Genomic DNA, 25,014 nt, shown 5'->3' with positions numbered 1-25,014 from the left:
TGGAATTTGCCAGTATCCCTTACACAAATCAATGGTAGTGAGATACTGGCCCCGTGCCATCTTATCTAACAGCTCGTCTATCCGGGGCATCGGGTAGGCATCAGACACCGTTTTGTCATTTAGCCTCCGGTAGTCGACACAGAACCGAGTGGTGCCATCCTTTTTCGGTACTAGGACTACCGGCGATGCCCAGGGGCTATCGGAGGGTTCGATAACCCCTAGCTGTAACATCTCATCTAGCTCGGCTTTCATATGGGTACGGACGGATTCCGGAACCCTATATGGAGCCTGTCTCATAGGTAGCTGTCCCAGGGTGTCTACTCGGTGAGTGGCTAGCGGAGTGTAACCAGGTAAATTGGAGAAGGTAGCCCCTTTGGCTTCGATCAGCGCTTGTACCTGGGCACGCTCATGGGCGCTTAGCCGCTCCCCCAGCTGAACTCCCTGGGAGGGCTCTATCGGTGCCTCGGGTTCTAGTAGGTCAGGTAAGGGTAGGTTCTCCTGATCCTCTAAGGAGGAGGCGCAGATGGCCGTCACATCCTCGATCCTCTCATGATAGGGTTTGAGCAGGTTCACGTGGAGCATGCGTCTCTTCCCTACCCCTGAGCAGGGGCCGATCACATAGGTAGTGTCGCATCGCTGCTCCACTACCTGGTATGGGCCTTGCCAGATGGCCTGCAGCTTGTCTGTGCGGACAGGTTTTAAAATTAAAACCTTCTGTCCCACCTGAAAGCTGCGGTCTCGGGCTCCTCTATCGTACCAGCGTCGCTGTCGTTGCTGGGCCGCCTGGAGGTTGGTGTGTACAGCCTGAGTGAGCGCCTCCAGACGGTCCCTGAATTCCAGGACGTATGATATGATAGGGGTCTCGTTGGTAGTACTCTCTCCCTCCCAATGTTCCCTAATTAAGTTCAAGGGTCCCCGCACCCTCCTCCCAAATAGTAATTCAAACGGGGAGAATCCGGTCGACTCCTGGGGAACCTCTCTATAAGCAAAGAGTAGGTGTAACGGATCACCTGGCACCCCGACTGGGTACCTCCGTTAATGGATGCTCCTAGTGCTACCTGAGGACTCCAAGCACTCTGGCAGACACCATAATCACCGAATCCGAGAAACCTTTAAATTCTCCCAAGCGTATGAATGCTGTAGACCATTGAATAGGAACCATACGAATAGGCCTGTACTCCTAGCAGTCAACTGGAACAGCATACAATCAATCCTTCCCCCAATAATGAGACGACACATCACTTTGAGGTTAAAACAGGAACTCTGGACTGGCTCATCCAGCCTGGCTTTTATTTCCAACTCACACATACAGGCCACACCCAGGGGGAGGCATAAAAGAACCAATGACATAGATGTTACCTCCCACACATCCCCTCCCCTTAGTGTGACACATAATCCCATATTAAACATATTAAAAAATGGCATGAATCCGACCAGGGGTTCAAAAGTTACTAAAAGTATCTTTTGTTCCTTTCTGGCTGGCAGAAAAACATCCCCACAATGCACCCTGGTTTCCTCCCTTCTGCCCTGGAGTTAATTGGAGAAGTAATCCAATTACCCAGGACTAAAGGCAGACTCCATTAACCACATGGTTGCAAAACAACATAAAACACTTTAAAATACATAAAGTCACATTTACACATAACACACAGACATTTCACCTATCCCCAGATAGCTGGGATCTGCACGCACAAAACTACCGAATAGCGCGCAGATCCTACTCACACAGTACAATTGCCATGGAGCTAAAGTCTTTCCCATAGTCTTTCATTATATGAATAGGCTCCATGGTATGGCTATCTGGGGTATCACATTCCCATAAAGTCTGGTCCATAGTCCAAAGGCAAGAGGCGGGCAATCAGCCCCCTCCAAGGACACGTGGCGAGGTCGGTTTCGCCACACTTCTCCCCTTTACCCCCCAGACTAACAGGGTACTTGACCTCCTGCCGGTCAGTGCCCTTGTTGGTCCAGCAGCCCACCCACAAGAAAGAAACAGCAGAGCAGCCCACCCACAATAAACAGTTACTACACCTGGGTGAGGGAGAATCTTGTCCAGGTTCAGGTGCCTCACCACGGCTGTGTGGGGGACTGGTAGGCTGCCTTGGTAGGTTGCTGAGGGGGCAGAGACCAGCGGTACTCTGTCCTGTTGCCAGCACTACCACGGGAGTAGTCTGGTTGGAGCCTGGCTGCTGGAGACCGACTGTCTCCCCTTTAAATACACCGCTCTGCTGCTGGAGACCGACTGTCTCCCCTTGAGTTACACCGCTCTGCTGCTGGAGACCGACTGTCTCCCCTTGAGTTACACAGCTCTGCTGCTGGAGACCGACTGTCTCCCCTTTAGTTACACAGCTCTGCTGCTGGAGACAGACTGTCTCCCCTTTAAATACACCGCTCTGCTGCTGGAGACCGACTGTCTCCCCTTGAGTTACACCGCTCTGCTGCTGGAGACCGACTGTCTCCCCTTGAGTTACACAACTCTGCTGCTGGAGACCGACTGTCTCCCCTTTAGTTCCACAGCTCTGCTGCTGGAGACAGACTGTCTCCCCTTTGGCTAAACAGCCCTGTTGTGGGGGGGCAGGACCGACCGTCCCTACCCCCTGTGCTGGAAGTGCAGAGACCACGGTCCCATCTGCACAGGTGTGGGGCTTACAGTCTCCCCCTGGTACATTAAGCTGCCGCTGGGGAGAGGTGGTAACCAGCTCCTCTCCCATTAGAACACTCTGCCGCTGGGGAATGGAGACTGGGCTCTCTATTCCCTGTACATTAATGATCCGCCGCTGGGGAGAGGTGGTAACAATCTCCTCTCCCATGCATACTTCCCGTCTCTGCGGAGGGAGACCGACTGTCTCTCCTCCCAGCACAGAGTCCTGCTGTGGGGGAAAGGGGGCTGGGCTCTCTATTCCCTGCTGGATACTCTGCCGCTGGGGAATGGAGACCGGGCTCCCAATTCCCAACAAATCACACTGCCGCTGGGGAGGGAGGACGGCTCCTTTAGCTCCCTGTAACTTGGGCGCAGAGACCACGGTCCCATCTGCGCTGGTGTGGGGCTTACGGTCTCCCCTTGGTGGGTTAGGCTGCCGCTGGAGAGAGGGTGTAACAAGCTCCTCTCTCTGAACTGTAACCTGCCGCTGGGGATCTGGGCCGACTGCCCAGCATCCCTGTAGGGCCGGTAGAGAGACCTCGATCCCATCTCCACCTGCCATCTGTGGGTCTCTCCAGGACCAGTCTATGAGGTCCCCTACTTCTGCAACTGGTAGTGAAGCAGGGGGTACCTCTGCCGCGTTTTCCCAGCTATAGGCTAGCAGGTCTGGGTCTGCCACCCAGTTTTCCCGGTCTGCGTCCCTGCTCTGCGGCTGGCAGGAATTTAATAGTTCTACATAGTCCATCTCCAGCTCTCGTTCCATGGCAGCGAAACGGCGGAGGTCTTCTCCCAGTCCAATAGATCTCGGGCCCTGTATCATCTCACCTCGGTAATGAAAGATAGCCCAGTACCGTGACTCTGCTGGACTGCCGAAGTCGACGCCTTCCGCTAAGGCTTTCCACAACAGGCCAGGGCTAGTGTAGTTCTCCCCTTCCGGCTGGATGCCCTCTGCCCTCCACGTCTCTGGCTGGATGGTGCACCACCACAGTGCCCGGTATGAGGCGTCCAGGCTCAGTTCCCTTTCCACCAGGTACTCAAGTTGTCTTACCCGCTGCCCTCCGGGTTGGTCTCCCAGAAGCGGCATCCGCCAGGCCATTTGTTCCTCCAACTGGTATGCGACACCAGGAAGGCGCTGCTGCCGTTGATACTGGACTTCCTCCAGGGCATCGTACCATAATTCTTTCCGGGCATTATCTCTCCATTCTAATTCACTCTCTTCCTCAGGTGTGTGTGTTGCCCAGGGGTCTACGAACCCCATTTTCCCAAATCTTTATGTAAACAGGGACGCTGTATGAACACTAGCGTCGCCCTTACTTTGTAAATCCCAACGACTGTGTCTCCGAGCTGCTTTACCTCGCACTAGGACGCCATCCCACCGCTTGCCACCAATGTAACGGATCACCTGGCACCCCGACTGGGTACCTCCGTTAATGGATGCTCCTAGTGCTACCTGAGGACTCCAAGCACTCTGGCAGACACCATAATCACCGAATCCGAGAAACCTTTAAATTCTCCCAAGCGTATGAATGCTGTAGACCATTGAATAGGAACCATACGAATAGGCCTGTACTCCTAGCAGTCAACTGGAACAGCATACAATCAATCCTTCCCCCAATAATGAGACGACACATCACTTTGAGGTTAAAACAGGAACTCTGGACTGGCTCATCCAGCCTGGCTTTTATTTCCAACTCACACATACAGGCCACACCCAGGGGGAGGCATAAAAGAACCAATGACATAGATGTTACCTCCCACACATCCCCTCCCCTTAGTGTGACACATAATCCCATATTAAACATATTAAAAAATGGCATGAATCCGACCAGGGGTTCAAAAGTTACTAAAAGTATCTTTTGTTCCTTTCTGGCTGGCAGAAAAACATCCCCACAATGCACCCTGGTTTCCTCCCTTCTGCCCTGGAGTTAATTGGAGAAGTAATCCAATTACCCAGGACTAAAGGCAGACTCCATTAACCACATGGTTGCAAAACAACATAAAACACTTTAAAATACATAAAGTCACATTTACACATAACACACAGACATTTCACCTATCCCCAGATAGCTGGGATCTGCACGCACAAAACTACCGAATAGCGCGCAGATCCTACTCACACAGTACAATTGCCATGGAGCTAAAGTCTTTCCCATAGTCTTTCATTATATGAATAGGCTCCATGGTATGGCTATCTGGGGTATCACATTCCCATAAAGTCTGGTCCATAGTCCAAAGGCAAGAGGCGGGCAATCAGCCCCCTCCAAGGACACGTGGCGAGGTCGGTTTCGCCACAGTAGGTGAGGTAGAAACCTCTCCCAGTCTTTGTGGGTCTCCCCGAACGTCCGAAGCATCTGCTTCAGTGTCCCGTTGAACCTCTCACATAACCCATTGGACTGGGGGTGGTAGGCGGAATTAACTATTGGCTTAATGCCACATACCTTCCACATATGTTGAGTAACTTCGGCCGTAAACTGGGTACCTCGGTCCGAGATTATCTCTTGGGGGAACCCTACCCGGGAAAACACTTTCATTAATGCCTCCGCTACGGTCTCGGCATGTATATTAGTGAGGGCCACAGCTTCGGGGTACCTGGTGGCGTAATCCACTACAGTCAGAATGTACCTTTTGCCAGAGGGACTGGGTTTTGGCAGGGGCCCTACGATATCTACCGCTACGCGGCTGAAGGGCTCTGCGATAATGGGTAGGGGACATAGCTTGGCCTTGTGGCGATCCCCTCGTTTACCTACTCTCTGACATACGTCGCAAGAGGTGCAATACTGGCGCACATCCTGCGAGATGCCGGGCCAGAAGAAGGCATGCGTTAAGCGGTACCGGGTACGGGTCATCCCTAGGTGTCCTGACAAGGGAATGTCATGAGCAATTCTAAGCAGCTCCTGTCTATACTTTTGCGGTACCACTAGCTGCTTGTTAGTCAGGGTGACAGACCCCCCCACATCTTTAGTCGTGACACGGTATAACAACTCCTTCTCCCAGATGTACCGCTCCCCCTCTAGCCCGGTTTGGTCTGTTTGTGCCCGGTCCCTATATACTTGGAGGGTGGGATCGGTCTGGACTTCGGTCGCAAAGGTAGTCGGGGTATCCCAGGACATGGGGGTCGGTTGGGGAGCATGGTCTCTTACCTGAGCCTCAGAGTGCATCGGTGTAGCCGTGGTGCGAGCCTGTTGCCGGGTGGTTACGGGGTGTGCCTCCTGATAGGGAGTCTGGGGAATAAAAGCGGAAGTCATTTGGCCTAAGTCATTCCCCAGCACAACATCTGCAGGTAAATTTTGCATAAGCCCTACTTCCACAGTCCCCTCTCCCACACCCCAATCCAAGTGTACTTTGGCAGTCGGTAGCCGGTATACTGCTCCCCCGGCCACCCGTACTGCCACTGACCCGCCAGTGTGGGTTGCGCCCGGGACCAAATGTGGTGCAACCAAAGTCAAAGTGGCTCCCGAATCCCTGAGCCCTTGTACCTCCTTGCCCTCTAGGGTTACTAGCTGCCGATGATGTTGTCGGTTGTCGGTGGCTCGGACCGACATTACTTCGTGGAGCACCCCTAGCGGCTCCTCAACTTGAGCGCTCAGCAATTCTTGGGTGACGGGGGCTACCTGGTAATGGTGTGCAGCAGCCCTTGGTGCCAAATTTTGTCGCACCTGATTCCAAGCCTGCCGGCTCCGGTTTTGGGTGCACTCCCGAGAAATGTGTCCCCACTGCTTGCAGGTGTGACACTGAATGTTAGCCCGGCCGTTGTATCGGGAGGGGGGTGGTGGAGTATTCAGTGCTGGCCTGTGCAGGGGTACGGTGGGGCCGGTAGGAGTAAAATTATGGGGTGGCCCGGTAATCCGAGGGAGGGCCTTATTCTGTGATCCGTGATGCCTCCGGGCATCAAAATGCTGATCCGCCAATCTAGCGGCTTCGGGTAGGGTGAGGGGTTTACGGTCTCTCACCCATTCTTGTGCGTCTGGGGACAAGCCATTAAAAAACTGCTCCAGTAGCATAAGCTGTCGTAACTCCTCCATATTAGTGGCGTTGCTGGCCTGTATCCATCCTTGCGATGCTTGATCCAGCTTGTGTGCCCACTCTGCGTGAGAATCTTTCTCCGGTTTGCGCAAGCCCCTGAACTTGCGCCGGTATGCTTCTGGGGTAATAGCATACCTCTCCAAGATCGCCCTCTTTACTTTAGGGTAATCTTTGCTGTCCTCTCGAGGTACAGCACGGTAGGCTTCAGCTGCCCTACCCGATAATTTACCGGCCAGCAGCGGTACCCATACTGCGGGTTCCAGATCGTGCAAATCGCACAGCCGCTCAAAATCCTGTAAGTACCCATCGATTTCGTCCTTTTCTTCACAAAACGCTTTAAAGGCGTGATGTGGGACTTTGGGCTTTATTTGTCCATAGGTGGAGGCAGTAACAGACTCTGCCCTAGGTGGGGTTGCTGGTGGGTTGGTTGCCAGCAGATAGTCCTGTACATCCGATATCATCACGGTCAACATTTCCAACGATACTGGTTGCGGCAGAAACTCCAACCTGGTTCGTAGCTCTTTTTGGAATGGGGTCTCTTCCTTGGCTGGTGGAGGTGTAGTGCTGCGGGCTCTGTCTCCCTCCATTAGTTCAGCGATCAGCACAGCCTTAGATTTGTTGCTGGCTATCTTGCCCCTGGCTTCCAGTAGCTCTTTTAAAGTCTGTCGTTTCAGTATGGTGTAGTCAATCTCCATACGAATTGCCCTTGCTTTCCTTGTTCGGTAGTTCCAGTTTACACGAACGCTGCTTTTTCGGCTGTAAGGTTCGGATCCCGTCGCTTGCCACCAATTGTAACGGTATGCGGTATACCCGTCCACGACATCCGTTGGTATCTTCAGGAAATCCACAGTCAGAGTAGAAAGCAAGGCAATATTCCCAATCCTCCCAATAACCGGACGAAACACAGTTTGGGAGTCAACTAACTCGGTTTATTCACAAGCAGCGTATTTATACAGTTCCCCATGCAAGGGGTTTCCACACAGATCATCCAGGGGATTTCTCCCAACATGCATTGTGACTTTCCCAACAGGCATTGCGACACGAGAGGGATACTCCCACTAAAATGGACGATTAAGTGGATTATCCCCTCGTGTAGCAAAACCGACAATTGACTCTAAAATCCATAATTCACATAATATTCGGTACTTTGGAATAATCGAACGTTCGGTAGATAGCTGGGGTCGGAGCGCACACTTTGTGAGAATACCGCTCTGATCCCAGCTGAATTGACCGAACGCCGCACATAATACATTTAAACATGAAAGTTGGTTTAAAAGTACCGAATAAATACGGGACATATAATGTACCGAACGCGGAACTCCCGAACGCTCTGGAAACCCAGCGGGGCTCGGATCATCGAGTAGCCGTTTTCAAGTCCAGGCTCTCGACGACCGAACACCGCTGCAGAGACAAAGGATCCAAGATGGCCGACCGCCGCATGGTCGGTAGTGGATCGACGGCCACCTAGGAGAGCCCTTAATTACCGATTGCAACAATGTTGCAATCGGTTACTTGGTACCACACGACTTGGGAGTGTGTGGTCGACCTGGGGAGCCCGTATTCGTACGGCGAATGGCCAGGATAGCCGTGTTTTCGTCGTATGAATGCTGGTACGCTGGCAGCGTACGGCTGCCAGCGTGCGAACGGCCATAGCACAATACATACACATTTAACGGAACACATCATACAGTCAGCCTACGGACAACCTATACTGCATATAGTCCAGAAGTGGCTAGATTTGCCACAATCCATACCTGCCAAGTGACCCTATGTAAGGGGAACAGTCCCTATTCTGCTCTGTGTCAGTGTGTATCAGGGTCTCTGAGGACGAGTGTCAATCCTTATGTCAAGGTGTCAATCCATATGTCAAGGTGTCAATATGTCATATGTCAGGTGTCAATCCATATCCATTGTGATTTATGAATGTTAGGTGATTTCTGCCCTTTATGGATTAAAACCAGACTCTGCATCAACTGTGTAATTTTCCATGGGAGTTTTGCCATGGATCCCCCTCCGGCATGCCACAGTCAAGGTGTTAGTCCCCTTCAAACAACTTTTCCATCAGTTTTGTGGCCAGAAACAGTCCCTGTGGGTTTTAAAATTCGCCTGCCCATTGAAGTCAATGGCGGTTCGCCCGGTTCACCGGTTCGCGAACGTTTGCGGAAGTTCCCGTTCGCCGTTTGCGAACCGAAAAATTTTGTGTTCGCGACATCACTAGTTCAGAAACATATTAGTAATATATGTAAATCGGGTTCATGCAAAGAGGGTGAAAAGGTATTAAAGAAAAACACACTTATTGCATCAAATTTACAAAGCCAAACTTTTAAAAGCGTTCCTCATTTCTTTCTCGGGATGAGGAATATATCGGTTGTAGACTGAGCAATAATATGCACTGGAGTGTCAGTGTTGAAGGAGACCGAAGCTGCCCCTATTCTAAATGAAAGACCCGAGACATGGATACAACCCAATCTTAGGAGTAGTGTCCTGATGTAGAAGATGAATTTAGCCGTAGTCAGAGGGATTCAGTGAGAGTAGTGGTGAAATGTGTGTGGCATGACTGAGTGTGGGTAAGTAAGAGTCAAGTATTTTAACTGGGCACTAGTTCTAGGTGGCATAAAGTGGCATACCGGATGGATGAGTAGTTTGGTTCGTTTTAAAGGTTTGTAGAGAAAGTATATAGTGATCATGATTTTTAGCGATATCCAATATTTTTAAGGTGGTCTCAAACAAACATAAAATGCTATATAAAATGTGTGGGAATATCGAATAGTCGTGTACAGTAAATCAGAGAGGGCTCAGAATATCGAACCTGGATGAAGTAGGGGGTCTATCTGTTTTATTAAATACGCGGTAATATGCTTTTAATGGGATAGGACATTAGGAAAGGTGTGTGATTGGGATAAGTGGTTGTGGCTGTATTTACCTTATCCTGGGACCGACCTGGCTCCTAAGCTTGAGCCGCTCATGGCTGGATCACTCCTGCCTCCACACGAGCCGCATTTGGCTTGATCTCCTCTTCTGACTTAGCCGCGTGCACTGACCGCAGTGATCGGTCACGTGGCCCGCCTGGCAGTAGGAGCACGGCTCGAGTCACGAGCTCGCTCTTAAAGGGGCAGTGGGAGCCAAAAGTTGATTCAGGCTCCCATTGGCCCACGTCATTCCAGCACGAACGTTTTGGGGGCGTAGGCATGACGTGGGCCAATCAAATGTTAAAGGATATTTAAACTTCCCTAGCCCTATCCACTTTGTCCTATCGTGGTTTCTGTGTCAGTACCCTTTAGTGCGTTCCATGATCTATTTTGTTTATTTTGGTATTGACCATGGCTTTGTTCTTGACTCTGAATTTATCTTTAACCCTTTCCTGTCTTGTTTGCCCGTGTGACTGATTACCATCTACCTGACCGCTATTAAGCATGTCGGGTCGGTCAGGTAGGAGCAACATTGCTGGGTCATCCCCTTCTGGGATGAAATTCGCTTGTTGATAGCTGCTTAAAGTGAGATATTGAGGGAGCTCACATGAAGTGCGTCTTTCCTCCATGACAGCTAGGCCCCGCCCCCGGAAGCTGCATTCTTAGTGAGAGGAGGGACAGTGTAGCTGCTGCAGATTTGATAGGGAAATTGATAGCTAGGCTAGGGTATTCAGTGTCCACTACAGTCCTGAAGGACTCATATGATCTCTGCTGTAAGGACAGCACCCCAAAAAGCCCTTTTTAGGGCTAGAACATCAGCCTTTTTTTTTTTTTTTTTTCCTGTGTAATCTAATTGCAGTTGCCTGCCTGCCAGCTTGTGTGTCAGGCTCACAACGTATACTGTGCCCCCTTGCCCAGTGCCACCACTCATATCTGGTGAACAATAGCTTGCATTTAAAAAAAAAAAAAAACTTTTTTGACTGTGAAATAATAGCAGTCAGTTTCCTTCACACGTGTGCGTTTCAAGGCCTGCCAGGGCACAGTGTCACACCAGTGCAACTCATATCTGGTGTAACAGTAGTGTACATTTAAAAAAAAAAATACAGGGGGCTTGTTGTCACCTTTTGGGGACCATTGGTGTTGTACGTGGCTGGGTGGAGGAAGAGACCTTCAATGACATCAGTGAGGACAAGGAACGGGACATGGCTAGCTTGGTATCCAACCTTGTGCAAATGGGGAGTTTGCGGTTGTGCAAATGGACTGTTTGCGGTTGTTTGCGGTGCGTTAAACAGGGAGTTTGGTCTGTCACTGTGAAGCGGGCGTAACCCTTACACTACCTGATCGATACAACATCATACCTGATGTTTTAAAGCACGTTATTCCAAACAATTTAGGAATGTTAGGTGATTTATGCCCTTTATGGATTAAAACCAGACTCTGCATCAACTATGTAATTTTCAATTTCGCCTGCCTATTGAAGTCTATTAAAATTCGCCTGCCTATTGAAGTCTATGGCGGTTCGCACGTTCGCGAACATTTGCGGACGATCGCGTTCGCGAATGGAAAATTTTATGTTCGCGACATCACTATTTAGCTCACTTGTGTTTTTGGTAACTGGGGATGAGTGCTAGCAAGATTGCGAGTTTAACTCAGTGTACATCCTGCTGCTTGTATGCATGCCTGGATAAATCTGTCCAGGGTCCATTCCTCTGTGGTGGGTGTGAGCGAGTGGCTTTTCCTGAAGCTCGGATTGGAGATCTGGAGAGGCAAATTGCAACACTGAGGGAGATTGACAATCTTGAGAGGAGTCTGCAGCTCACTGAGCAGAGTTTAGTGGGTGCAGGTAGTGGAGTGGGAGGAGATGAGACAGTTGGAGAACAGGCACATAGCTGGGTAACAGTGGGGCGAGGAAGCAGGGGGGAGGAAAGGTTTAGCTAGTCCTGATTTAGTGCAACCTAACAGATTTGCCCATTTGAGTGAAGATGTTGGGAGCATCAGCTCAGGAGTAGCTGTACTGCAGGAAGCTGTTCCTGCTAACAGCCGTGGGAACAGCCCCTCTGTTGTATGTCAACCATGAGTTAAAGTCAAATCTTAGGCATGTGGAGTGTGACGAGGAAAATGTGGAAGCTTTATGGGTAGATATCTGCTTGGGGCAAACAAAGAGAAATCAATTATTGGCTGGTATATGTTATAAACCACCAAATGAAAATATTAATGAGGAAGAACTGCTGTTAGAGCAAATTGGGAAAGCTGCAAATCGGGGTAACACGTTAATTATTGGAGATTTGAATTACCCGGACATAAATTGGGACAGAGGGAATTAGGTTTTTAAACTTGTTAAATGACACCTTCATGTCACAACTAGTACAAGCACCAACTAGAATGGACGCTTGTCTGGACCTGGTTTTAACAAACAACGTTGATCTTTTAACCAACATTCAGGTAGGGGAGCATTTGGGAAATAGTGATCACAATATGGTAATTTTTTAAATAAAATCAAAAAAACAAAAGCACATGGGGTATACTAAAACGTATAATTTTAAAAAAGCCAATTTCAATAAGATTAGGGCAGCTCTACAACATATCGACTGGCATAAACTCCTTAGAGATAAAAACACTGAGGAAAAATGGAAACTACTCAAACAATTATTAGAAAGGTACATTTCTCAGTATGTACCATTGGGTAATAAATATAAAAGAAACAAATTGAAACCAGTGTGGCTTAGTAGAGAAGTAAAACAAGAGATTTAAAAAAAAAAAGGAAAAGGGCATTTAAATCGGACAAATCAGAGGCATCCTATTTACGATATAAGGAATCCAATAATACTTGCAAAAAGGCAATTAAAGTGGCTAAACTAGAAAATGAGAAATTGATAGCTAAAGGATGCAAAACCAACCCCAAATTTGTTTTCAAGTACATTTCAATTCTAAAAAAACAAAAGATGAAAGTGTAGGGACACTGGAAACAGAGTTGGGTTTATTAGCGAATGAAGACCAGGAAAAAGCAGAAATTTTAAATAACTATTTTTCTTCAGTATATATTAATGAGGATCCTATGGCAAGATATATGCAAATGATTGCTGCAAAAAAAAAAACATGTGAACTTAACTTCTGTGGCTGAGAAATTATTTGAACGGCTATTAAGGGATAATATTCAGGAATTCATTGGAAAGAACTTTGTTATTAGCAATAATCAGCATGGTTTTATGAAACATAGGTCATGTCAAACTAACCTAATTGCATTCTACGAAGAAGTAAGTAGAAGTATAGATCAGGGTGTTGCAGTGGATGTGATCTACTTGGATTTTGCCAAGGCATTTGATACAGTTCCTCACAATAGGTTAGTCTTCAAACTAAAAGAATATTTGATTCTTGGGTAGAACATTGGCTTAAGGATAGAGTACAACGAGTTGTCATAAATGGTACATTTTCAGGCTGGACAAAAGTGATAAGTGGTGTCCCTCAGGGTTCTGTTTTGGGACCGCTTCTATTTAACATATTTATAAATGATCTTGAAATGGGCATTGAAAGCCATGTATCAGTGTTTGCAGATGACACAAAACTTTGTAAAGTAATAAAATGTGAGCAGGATATTGCTTTGCTGCCGAGAGATTTGGATAGATTGGGGGAGTGGGCACTAAAATGGCAGATTAAATTTAACGTAGAGAAATGCAAAGTTATGCACTTCGAGGTCAAGCATGCACAAGCAACTTACACACTAAATGGTAGTGAATTAGGGATAACCACACACGAGAAGGATTTGGGAATTGTTATAGACAACAAATTAGACAGCAATATGTAATGTCAATCTGCCGTTGCTAAGGCAAAGAAGGTTTTGTCATGTATAAATAGGAGTGTAAATTCATGGGATGAAAATATAATTTTGCCTCTTTATAAATTGCTGGTAAGACCACACCTTGAATATGCTGTGCAATTTTGGGCACCTGTTCTAAAGAAAGATATCATGGTACTAGAAAAATGCAGAGACGAGCTACAAAATTGATAAAAGGAATGGAACATTTTAGTTACAAAGAAAGGTTAAAAAAAATAGATCTGTTTAGTTTGGAAAAACTACGCCTCAGAGGGGATATGATAACATTATACAAATATATTTGGTGCCAGTACAAACCATTATCTGGAAATCTATTCATAAACAGGGCAATACATGGGACACGAGGTCACACATTTAGGCTTGAAGAAAGGAGATTTCATCTAAGGCAAAGAAAAGTTTTTTTTACAGTAAGAGCAATAAGGATATGGAATTCTTTGCCTGAAGATGTGGTTTTGTCAGAGTCCATACAGATGTTTAAACTGCAACTGGATAAATACTTCTAAAAACACAACCAACAGGCATATCATTTCTAATTAGTGGGGTAATAGCTGCTGGATCCAAGGAGACATCTGACTGCTATATTGGGGTCAAGAAGGAATTGTTTCCTAGTTTGTGGCAAAATTGGAAGCGCTTCAGACTGTTTTTTTGCCTTCTTTTGGATTAACAGCAAAAACATATGTGAGGAAGGCTGAACTTGATGGACGCAAGTCTCTTTTCAGCTATGTATGTAACTATGTAACTATGTAACTATGTAATACTAGAGGCTAAAATTAAGGTCTGGAAATAATGACATTCTGGGGGCTAGACTGGAGGTTTGGCAATGATGATATCCCAGGACTAGGCTGGTGATTTGAAAATTATATTCTGAGGGTTAGACTGGAGAAAATGATATCCTGGAGACTAGACAGGAAGCTTGAAGATAATGACAACATGGGGATTAAGATGGAGGCTTGGATATAATGATATCCTATAGAGGACTGGAGGGTGGGAGATAGTGATATCTTGGGGACTGGGCTGTAGGTTTGGAGATAATACTACTGGATGATAGTGCTTACTAGCAGGGGTGCCCAAAAGGAAGATCCCCAGATGTTTTAAAACTACAGCTTCCATGATGCTTTGCTATTCTAAAGGCATACAAAGGTTTTCAAAGCATCATGGGAGTTGTAGTTCTACAACATCTGGGGATCTTCCTCTTGGGCACCCCTGGTTGAGAGAGTGGAACATAGGAGTACAGAATCCTTCAGATTTAGCTTTGTGGTCCATGTTCTGTCTGCATATAATACCCTACTTATCATGCTCTTTGCCAAGTCTTATTCTGGCTCTCCTTGTGTATATGTGTCATTTCACTGTTTTGTTTATTTCGCTGTGCAGGACCAGAACAGATATCATGAGGACATCTTTGGCATCACATTAAGGACCCAGGAAGTAACGACTCGTGTTCGCTGCCAGTCCATGTCACTCCAGGAGAAGAGAGAAACGTGACGATGAGAACCACGCTACATCATATGCATTCATGGACACTACAGAGTAGACATGTAGGGACAACATACCATTCCCCACGAGATTACTTATATATAGTTACATAGCTGAAAAGAGACTTGCGTCCATCAAGTTCAGTCTTCCTCACATGTTTTTGCTGTTGATCCAAAAGAAGGCAAAAATATGACGCCAATATAGTTTGTAGCGATTTACAGTGGGATCAAATGCAAACTTATTAACCCTTTACAATGGACATTGAATCATAAAGGGCTGCCATATTGCCAAACCCGTACCACAAACACCAACCTCGTGCCATGATCGAAAACCTCATACCACTATCATTGACCCTGTTTCACAACGCCAACCTCATACCATTATCAACCCCGTACCACAACACCAACCTCATACCATTATCAGCCCCGTACCACAACACCAACCTCATACCATTATCAGCCCCGTACCACAACGCCAGCCTCGTGCCATGATCGCCAACATCATACCATGATTGCTAGTGATCTGGAAGTGAGCATGATCTGGAAGTGAGCAGCGTCATTAATGGATTCCAGTCATTTTAGTTGAATAACCTAGGCATTTCTCGTTTCAGTATTTTCCATGTACACCCTCGTAGCATAACACACTCCCCTAGTGAAACAGTCCGTGTCCACAAACTGTATTGTGCATTAGATGTGTGTGTCCATTCAAACACGATTCACTGTGTATACACCCTCCATTGGCTCCGCCTCCTGCTCTGTCTGGTTTCCGTATGTACAGGGTGAGAACCAAACAACAGAATTACAACAGCAAAAATTACTAAATTGAAAATGAAATTGTAAAATGTAGGGAAAAATGAAATTATTTGAATAAATTCAACAACTTGCTGGTGTAACAGTTAAAGTTTTAGCCTATATTTTGCCCTTTGGTTCGCAGTTTCACAATATGATGTTTAGTAAATAATACATGCCTCTCAAACGTCTCATCCTCTGATCCATTACACATACACACTCTGCATAGGATGCGTGTAAATGGCATACAGATAAACACTGACACACATGTGCCATGCATTTGATTTCTTCTATAACATTGCATTTTTTCCCAATAAATGAAGTTCAATAAATGAGTCCCTTCTCCAGCCTAATTACTGCTCCTGGAATGATACAACCTGCAATGAGGGAAGGCTGCATTCGGCGCTGTGGGTGGGTAGAGGATATCAGTTTGCGCTGAACGCTGGTGTGACGAAGTGCCCTTTGCCACTTGGTCCTGGACAGGCCTGCTTGCCAGCCTCTTCCCCTGTGATTATGGCCCTGGGGTGTATGGCCCTTTAATAACAGTATATGGGCATATGAAGACTTTTTGTGACAATGTCCCTTTAAAACAGTGTCCCCAGACTGTAAAACTACTTTGTGCATGTCATTTTCCTATTTGGTTCAGTAAATGGGGCTTTTACCGACCAGGCGGACCACACAGAAGTGGACGTGTGCCTCTAATTTACCAACCAGGCTGGCGGTTAACCACAGGTTAATTAACGACCGCTGGGTGGCCTCCATTCGTGCAGTCGAACACGTGGCGGTGGCCATCTTTATTTAGTCGAACGCGGTCAGCGGTGTGTGCCGTCAGATTCATGGAACTAAAATCGTCTACAAAACGGCACGAACACCGCTGAAGTTTTACCTTCCCTGCAACTAATGTATTCGACAATTTAAACGCCGTTCAACAGTTCATTCGACAATTCGAATGGTTGTCGTTCGTCCGTTTGAACTGACTTTAACATGGGAAACTGACCGGCTGCACAGCCTGATTCTCTGGAATTGTTTTGGGCAGGAAACTTTTTAACCACTGGAGGGAGTTGTCTGATTTTTGAGTATGTTTGCATTTGAAGTATGCTGATTAATAATATGTAACTTTATGGCGATTGGATGTATATTTTGTGAGTTATGAATATTGTATAAAATTTTGCTAGAATGAATGGGAGTGTTTTACTGTATTGTACGTGTTTTATTGGCTGTGCCACAAAACCATGTGGGTGGTAACATTGAGTAAAAAGTTGCAAATAAGTGCCAATAAACCCTCAGACTAGTGATGTCCCGAATGGTCCGCTGGCGAATAGTTCCTGGCGAACATAGCATGTTCGCGTTCGCCACGGATGGCGAACATATGCGATGTTCGGTCCGCCCCCTATTCGTCAGCATTGAGTAAACTTTGACCCTGTACCTCACAGTCAGCAGACACATTCCAGCCAATCAGCAGCAGACCCTCCCTCCCAGACCCTCCCACCTCCTAGACAGCATACAATTTAGATTAATTCTGAAGCTGCATTCTTTTTTTTTGTGTATGTTTGTTTATTATACATTATCCTCCATAGCCAGTAACCTGCGTTTATTATACATTATCCTCCCATAGCCAGTAACCTGTGTTTATTATACATTATCCCCCCATAGCCAGTAACCTGTGTTTATTATACATTATCCTCCCATAGCCAGTAACCTGTGTTTATTATACATTATCCCCCCATAGCCAGTAACCTGTATTTATTATACATTATCCTCCCATAGCCAGTAACCTGTGTTTATTATACATTATCCCCCATAGCCAGTAACCTGTGTTTATTATACATTATCCTCCCATAGCCAGTAACCTGTGTTTATTATACATTATCCCCCATAGTCATTTATCGTTGGACCTAGGCAGCATGACGTCTTAGGCCGGCCCAGAGAGTGAGTGAGTGAGTGAATAATATAATATATATGTTCAGAAACATATTAGTAATATATGTAAATCGGGTTCATGCAAAGAGGGTGAAAAGGTATTAAAGAAAAACACACTTATTGCATCAAATTTACAAAGCCAAACTTTTAAAAGCTTTCCTCATTTCTTTCTCGGGATGAGGAATATATCGGTTGTAGACTGAGGATTTCCATCTGCCCAATCTTTTAATAATATGCACTGGAGTGTCAGTGTTGAAGGAGACCGAAGCTGCCCCTATTCTAAATGAAAGACCCGAGACATGGATACAATCTTAGGAGTAGTGTTCTGATGTAGAAGATGAATTTAGCCGTAGTCAGAGGGATTCAGTGAGAGTAGTGGTGAAATGTGTGTGGCATGACTGAGTGTGGGTAAGTAAGAGTCAAGTATTTTAACTGGGCACTAGTTCTAGGTGGGATAAAGTGGTATAGCGGATGGATGAGTAGTTTGGTTCGTTTTAGAGGTTTGTAGAGAAAGTATATAGTGATCATGATTTTTAGCGATATCCAATATTTTTAAGGTGGTCTCAAACAAACATCAAATGCTATATAAAATTTGTGGGAATATCGAATAGTCGTGTACAGTAAATCAGAGAGGGCTCAGAATATCGAACCATCGATCGGTAACCTGGATGAAGTAGGGGGTCTGTTTTATTAAATACGCGGTAATATGCTTTTAATGGGATAAGACGTTAGGAAAGGTGTGTGATTGGGATAAGTGGTTGTGGCTGTATTTACCTTAATCCTGGGACCGACCTGGCTCCTAAGCTTCAGCCGAGCGTGGCTGGATCACTCCTGCCTCCACACGAGCCGCATGCGGCTTGATCTCCTCTTCTGACTTAGCTGCGTGCACTGACCGCAGTGATCGGTCACGTGGCCCGCCTGGCACTAGGAGCACGGCTCGAGTCACGAGCTTGCTCTTAAAAGGGCAGTGGGAGCCAAAAGTTGATTCAGGCTCCACTTGGCCCACGTAATTCCAGCACCACCACACACGAACGTTTTGGGGGCACAATAGCTTGCATTTAAAAAACAAAACAAAACTTTTTTGACTGTAATATAATAGCAGTCAGTTTCCTTCACACCAGGGCCGGACTGGGGAAAAAATGAGGCCCGGGCATTTTTCAATCAGAGCGGCCCCCTAAGAAGGGGGCGGGGCCAGAGAGGGTGTGTTTTGTCATCACTAATGACAAGCACGCCCCCTCTCAAAGTGAGCAAGTTGGTTCAATGCGCAGAGCCCCGCTGAAGAGCTCTGGCATTAGAAAAAGGCCCTGAATTTGTTCTGCGCAGCGCAAGCAAATTTAATAACATGCTTGCGCTGTGTTTGCTTTTAAATTGTCTTTGGTGTCTCCACAAGTGGGATACCAGAGAACAAAATGGCCAGGAAAGTGTATGGTGCATGTGGGATTGCGTGTGTGTAGAGTGTGGTGTGGTATTGTGTAAATAGGTCAATTTCATTTGTGTTTGTGGTGTAATATGTGTGGCTAGGGGCTGTAGATAGTGTGTGTATAGGGGGTATAGTGTTATAGGGGATGTAGCGAGTGTGTGCATACAGGCTGTAGTGTGTGTGTATAGGTGACGTAGTGTGTGTAGGGGTTGTAGAGAGGGTGTGTAGGAGATCTAGTGTGTAAAGGACCCAGAGTGTGTATAGGAGATTGTGTGTGTGTGTGTGTGTGTGTGTATAGAGGATTAAGAGTGCATATAGGGTAAGGGATCTAGCGTGTATCTGGAGCGTAGTGGTGCAGTGTGAGGGGTGCTGTAGTGTGTGTGTGTATATATATATTTGGACGTATTGTATTTGTGAGGGGCGCAGTGTGTGTGTATTTAAGAGGGGTGCTGTGTGTGAGGGTGTTTTTATCTGCCGTCACAGTCTAGGTTTCTAATGTTCTTTGTCTGTTAACTCACTGAGGGTTATTTTATATATATTATATATATGTGTATATATATATATATATATATATATATATATATATAATATGTGTGTGTGTGTGTGTCTGTGTGAGGGTGCGGTCTGTCTGAGGGTGCTGTGTGTGAGTGAGGGTGCTGTGTGTGTCTGAAGGTGGTGTGTGTGTCTGAAGGTGGTGTGTGCTGTGTGTCTGAGGGTGCTGTGTGTGTCTGAGTGATGTGTGTGTCTGAGTGATGTGTGTGTCTGGGGTGCTGTGTGTGTCTGGGGGTGCTGTGTGTGTCTGGGGGTGCTGTGTGTGTCAGGGTGATGTGTGTGTCTGGGTGATGTGTGTGTCGGGGTGCTGTGTGTGTCTGGGGGTGCTGTGTGTGTCTGGGGGTGCTGTGTGTGTCTGGGGGTGCTGTGTGTGTCTGGGGGTGCTACGTGTGTCTGGGGGTGCTACGTGTGTCTGGGGGTGCTACGTGTGTCTGGGGGTGCTACGTGTGTCTGGGGGTGCTACGTGTGTCTGGGGGTGCTACGTGTGTCTGGGTGATGTGTGTGTCTGGGTGATGTGTGTGTCTGGGTGATGTGTGTGTCTGGGTGATGTGTGTGTCTGGGTGATGTGTGTGTCTGGGTGATGTGTGTGTCTGGGGGTGCTGTGTGTGTCTGGGTGCTGTGTGTGGCTGGGGGTGCTGTGTGTGTCTGGGTGATGTGTGTGTCTGGGTGCTGTGTGTGTCTGGGGGTGATGTGTGTGTGTGAGGGTGCTGTTAGTGTGATTTTTTTTTAAAATTTAAATATTTTTTTTATTAATAATTAAAAAAAAAAAAAAGTTTTATTCCCCCTCCCTTCTTACCTTTAGCATGGGAGCCGTTCTGCCTGGGAGGGGGGAGGGGGGGAGCCGTTCTGCCATGAGGGGGGGGGGACCATGCTTCTTTCCCTGGCGGTCCAGTGGTGAGAATGAACTCTAACCTGCAGGCTAGAGTTCACTCTCGCGAGATCTGAGCGTTGCCGCGGTAACCGCGGCAACACTCAGACCTCGCGAGAGGACCCGGCGGAGCTGCTGGATAGAGCTCCGCCGGTCCTCTCTCCTGCTTCCCTCACACCCCACAGCCGGCGGCCGCCTGTAACTGCCTCTGGGCCGGTGAGGGAGATCTTTGATCTCCCCACCGGCCCATGGAGACACACAGCGGGGCCGGCGCTCGGATAGCGCTGGCCCTGCAGGGGCTGGCAGGGGAGATCCTGTGATCTCCCTGCCGGCCTCGGCCCCACGGCCATCGCGGCCCGGTATGCCCGATGGCCAGTCCGGGCCTGCTTCACACATGTGCGTTTCAGGGCCTGCCAGGGCACAGTGTCACACCAGTGCAACTCATATCTGGTGTAACAGTAGTGTACATTTAAAAAAAAAAAAAAAATACAGGGGGCTTGTTGTCACCTTTCGGGGACCCTTGGTGTTGTACGTGGCTGGGTGGAGGAAGAGACCTTCAATGACATCAGTGAGGACAAGGAACGGGACATGGCTAGCTTGGTATCCAACCTTGTGCAAATGGGGAGTTTGCGGTTGTGCAAATTGACTGTTTGCGGTTGTTTGCGGTGCGTTAAACGGGGAGTTTGGTCTGTCACTGTGAAGCGGGCGTAACCCTTACACTACCTGATCGATACAACATCATACCTGATGTTTTAAAGCACGTTATTCCAAACAATTTAAGAATGTTAGGTGATTTATGCCCTTTATGGATTACCAGCTAGAGATCTTCATGAAGTTAAGTGAGGATTAAATTGATCATAGAGCAGTAACTTATGATTGTGACGAGAGCAATCTCGCCACTTTGCATTGGAGAAGCCTGGTTGCCCGCCTGCTGCCTTTGGACTATGGCCCTGTGAGATTGGGCCCTTTAACCCCTTAAGGACACATGACATGTGTGACATGTCATGATTCCCTTTTATTCCAGAAGTTTGGTCCTTAAGGGGTTAAAAACAGTATTCGGCCATACCAGAGTGTATGTCACTCATTCTGGCCCTTTAAATACAGTGGGGTCATTCGGTACTTGCCCTGTGTGAGCGGTGATACCCCAGATAGCAATGGAGCCCATTCATATAATGAAAGACTATGGGAAAGACTTTAGCTCCATGGCAATTGAACTGTATGTGTGTGGTCTGAGCACCATTCGATAATGTGCGCTCAGGCCTAAGCTATCTGGGGATATGTTGCATGTATATGTTTTATGCAGTAATTGTGGCATTGTGTAGTTTTATGTTATTTTGCAACCATGTGCTCAATGGAGTCTGCCTCTATCCCTGGATATAATTGGATTATTTTCCCATTGTCTCCAGGAAAGAGGGCTCTGTAAAACCGGTCTGAGCCAGATAGCCATGTGCCAGCCAGGGCCCAAAAAATACTTTTACTAACTTTTGAACCCCTGGTCTGATTCATGCCATTTTTTAATATGTTTTTCCCCTGAATGGATTGATTGTGGATATGTATTTTTATGTGAATGTGATGTATGGTTTTAGAGTTATGAACGTTGGGTAGAAAGTATGTTTTAACTGTATGTGTAATTGAGTTTCCTCTCAGGATAAGGGGAGGGAATATGTGGGATGTAACTGTGATGTGATTGGTTGTTTTATACCTCCCTGTGGGCGGACCTGTATTTGTAACAACTGCAATAAAAACCAGGCTGGGTGTGCCAGCACCTGAGACCACTGCTTGACCCTCAAACGGAGCCTTGTCAGGTTCTTGGGGGGATTCACTGTATGCTGTTGGAGACTGATTGCCATGAGTGTAAGCTGATGTATGCTTTTCCTGTTTGTCTGCTAGCAGCTATTCGTGAGGTTCCAGTTTGGAGTGCTATTTTGTATCCAGTTCGCGAGTTTGGTGTTCTGCAGTAGCTGTGCCTGTCTCTCAGAAAGGGGCATATCGCCTAAACGGATTTTAACCCCTTGTCTGCTGAAACGGTCCGTAACAATGATGTTTCTTATTTTTTTTTTCATTTTAAAGTATGCAGTATTGAATAAACGTGTCTTCTGCTTGGTTTTCTTTTTATCTATGTTCTGCTGTAAAAATGTATGGAGACCAATTGTCAATAAAAGAAAAAAAGAAAAGCTTAGTGTGAGAGATTCCCCCATTATTTATTCAAATAATGGGGGAATCTCTCTTACACCATGACGTCTTTAATTAGTGAATTAAACCTTTTTAGATTTAACAAGGAGGGAAAAGGTTTTTTTTTTGCACTGGGCATCAGTCGATGTCCCACCCTAGGCCAGTGCCATATTTACCCGCTGTAACGGATCCTTACAAGTTCCTGGTGTCTGTCAGAATAATCAAGGGAATTGCAGTTTATATCCTCTGTTCGTTCCTGTGACGAGACCAATCTCGCCACATTGCATTGGAGGAGCCTGGTTGCCCGCCTGCTGCCTTTGGACTATGGACCAGACTTTAAAAGACTTATTTTCCCTGCGGAAAGGCTTATTCGTGCCTTTTCTGCCGGGGTGTTCGGTAGATTTTATCTACCGAACAAACTAACGATTGCACGAACACCTGGGAGCTGGAGTGTGCCGCCAATTGACCACCCTGAAGTTGCGGTTAACCGCAGCTTAATTGACGAAGGCAGGGTGGTCTTTGTTCGTCGACCGAACACGTGGCGGCGGCCATTTTACAAGTCCCGTACGGCCAGCGATGTTCGGCACCTAAACTATGGAACTATAAACGGACACTTATGTGCACGAACACCGCTGAGCCGTCCGTCTCCTGGTTCCTATTCGTGGGGATGTAGCCGAACAGCCGTTCATTCGGTATTTTGTTTCATGTGAATTTGTGGTAACCCAGATAGCTATGCCATGGAGCCTATTCGTGTGATTAAAGACTTTGGCTCCATGGCGATTAAACTGTATTCGTGTGGTCTGAGTGCCATTCACCTAATAATGTGCACTCAGACCTGAGCTATCTGGGGATATGTGACATGTCTATGTTTAATGTATAAAAAGTAACTTCATGTATTTTAAAGCATATTACTGTATTTAGGTCCCCACATGTGTAATGGAGTTTTGCCTTTGTCCTGGGAGATAATTGAATTACTTCTCCAATTATCTCCAGGGCAGAAGGGAGGAAGCCAGGATGCATTGTGGGGATGTTTTGCTTCTGTGAGTCTGTAATGTGATACATGTCTGTCTGTGTTACAGTCTTCCATTTGGTCCCCTAGGGGAGTGTCCACCAGGTGGGAGACTTGCATGAATACAGGGGCAGGTAGCCCTCAATAAACAGACCATTGCTTGACCCACAACACGGAGCCTTGTCTCGTTCTTGGGGGGGATTCACTGTATGCTGATAGGGACTGACTGCCAGGAGTGTAAGCCGCTTGGGAGCTTTTCCTGTTCGTCTGCTAGCAGCTATTCGTGAGGTTCCAGTTCGGGAGTTTGGAGTGCTACCTTATTCCCTTGTATGAAGTTCGGGAGTTTGGTGCATTCACTTATATCCAATTTGTGAGTTTTGGTGTTCTGCAGTAGCTGTGCCTGTCTCTCAGAAAGGGGCATATCGCCTAAACAGATTTTAACCCCTTGTCTGCTAAAACGGTCCGTTACAGTTCCAATTCCTCCGTTCGTATGGGTTTGCACGAATCCACTGTGTAAAGTATAGGTGGCCGCCATTTCGGGACTTTGCGCGTGTTCGCGGCCATCTTGCGCACGAACAGCGGTGTTTGCCAGTTATCGTCTGGAACTAAAATCAGCTACGCTACTAGGCGATCACCGTTGAGACCTCCATAGCACCGGGGATTCGTGCCAAAGCTACCGAACACCCTGCCGTTCGGTAGAAAGACTTAAACTATGAGGATTCAAGCGACCACCGAGATTCGACAGGATGGCACAAATTTCTTATCTTTTCACCGTACGAACGGAGACCGACCGCAAGGCCAAAACTTATGGAACTATTTTCGGCTAGTTGGTCTGTGCGGTCGGTCAAAACTTTGGAACCTCATAACTCCCGAACCATTTGTCCGAATAGACTGATCTTTGGATATGTTGGTCCCCTGGACGAGGGCTATCTGGGGATACCTGTTTTTGGGGTACATCCAGAACTTAGACAAATTACTGTACATGTTAATTGTGTTAAAGGGTTATCTGAGGGGAGGGGATGTGTGGGTTGTACCCTGTATCTGATTGGTGATTTTATACCTCCCCCTGGGTGTGTTCTTTTTGCATGTAACTGTAATAAAAAGCAGGCTGGGTGTTCCAGTCCTCAGTTCTTCTTGACCCTTCAAAACGTAGCCTCGTCTCGTTCTTGGAAGGGGATTATTTGGGAATATTTTCTGCTCCTTTTTACAGCTGAACCCGACTCTCGCTCTGGATATCGTTGATGGGATTATACCAGCTTTACTTCTCCACAGCAGCTTGCAGGGAAAAGGACGTCTCCAACGGCTGATACCCTCTCACTACCTGGGTAGCCGTTACACCCGCAATCTGTCTACCATAGCCAATAATGACATCTGAGACCCAAGTCAATAAACAAAGACGGACTCGCA

General features: G+C 47.0%; 1 protein-coding gene across 3 annotated transcripts in view; it reads left to right on the top strand.

Moving 5' to 3' along the window:
• NOS3 (nitric oxide synthase 3) overlaps positions 1-15,390 on the top strand; it is a 226,434-nt gene extending 211,044 nt beyond the window's left edge. For all 3 annotated transcript variants that reach the window (XM_063452913.1, XM_063452914.1, XM_063452915.1), the window contains one exon: positions 14,777-15,390. In XM_063452913.1, coding sequence (XP_063308983.1) covers positions 14,777-14,887 — 111 coding nt within the window. In that variant the 3' untranslated portion in view covers positions 14,888-15,390. The remainder of the gene's footprint in view (positions 1-14,776) is intronic.
• The last annotated feature ends 9,624 nt before the right edge of the window (positions 15,391-25,014 follow it).

This window comes from Pelobates fuscus, chromosome 4 (genome assembly GCF_036172605.1).
Source record: "Pelobates fuscus isolate aPelFus1 chromosome 4, aPelFus1.pri, whole genome shotgun sequence".
In the NCBI taxonomy this organism is placed as follows: domain Eukaryota; kingdom Metazoa; phylum Chordata; class Amphibia; order Anura; family Pelobatidae; genus Pelobates; species Pelobates fuscus.
The sequence above is the reverse complement of the archived record's forward strand: the minus strand, read 5'-3'. Positions and strand labels throughout refer to the sequence as shown.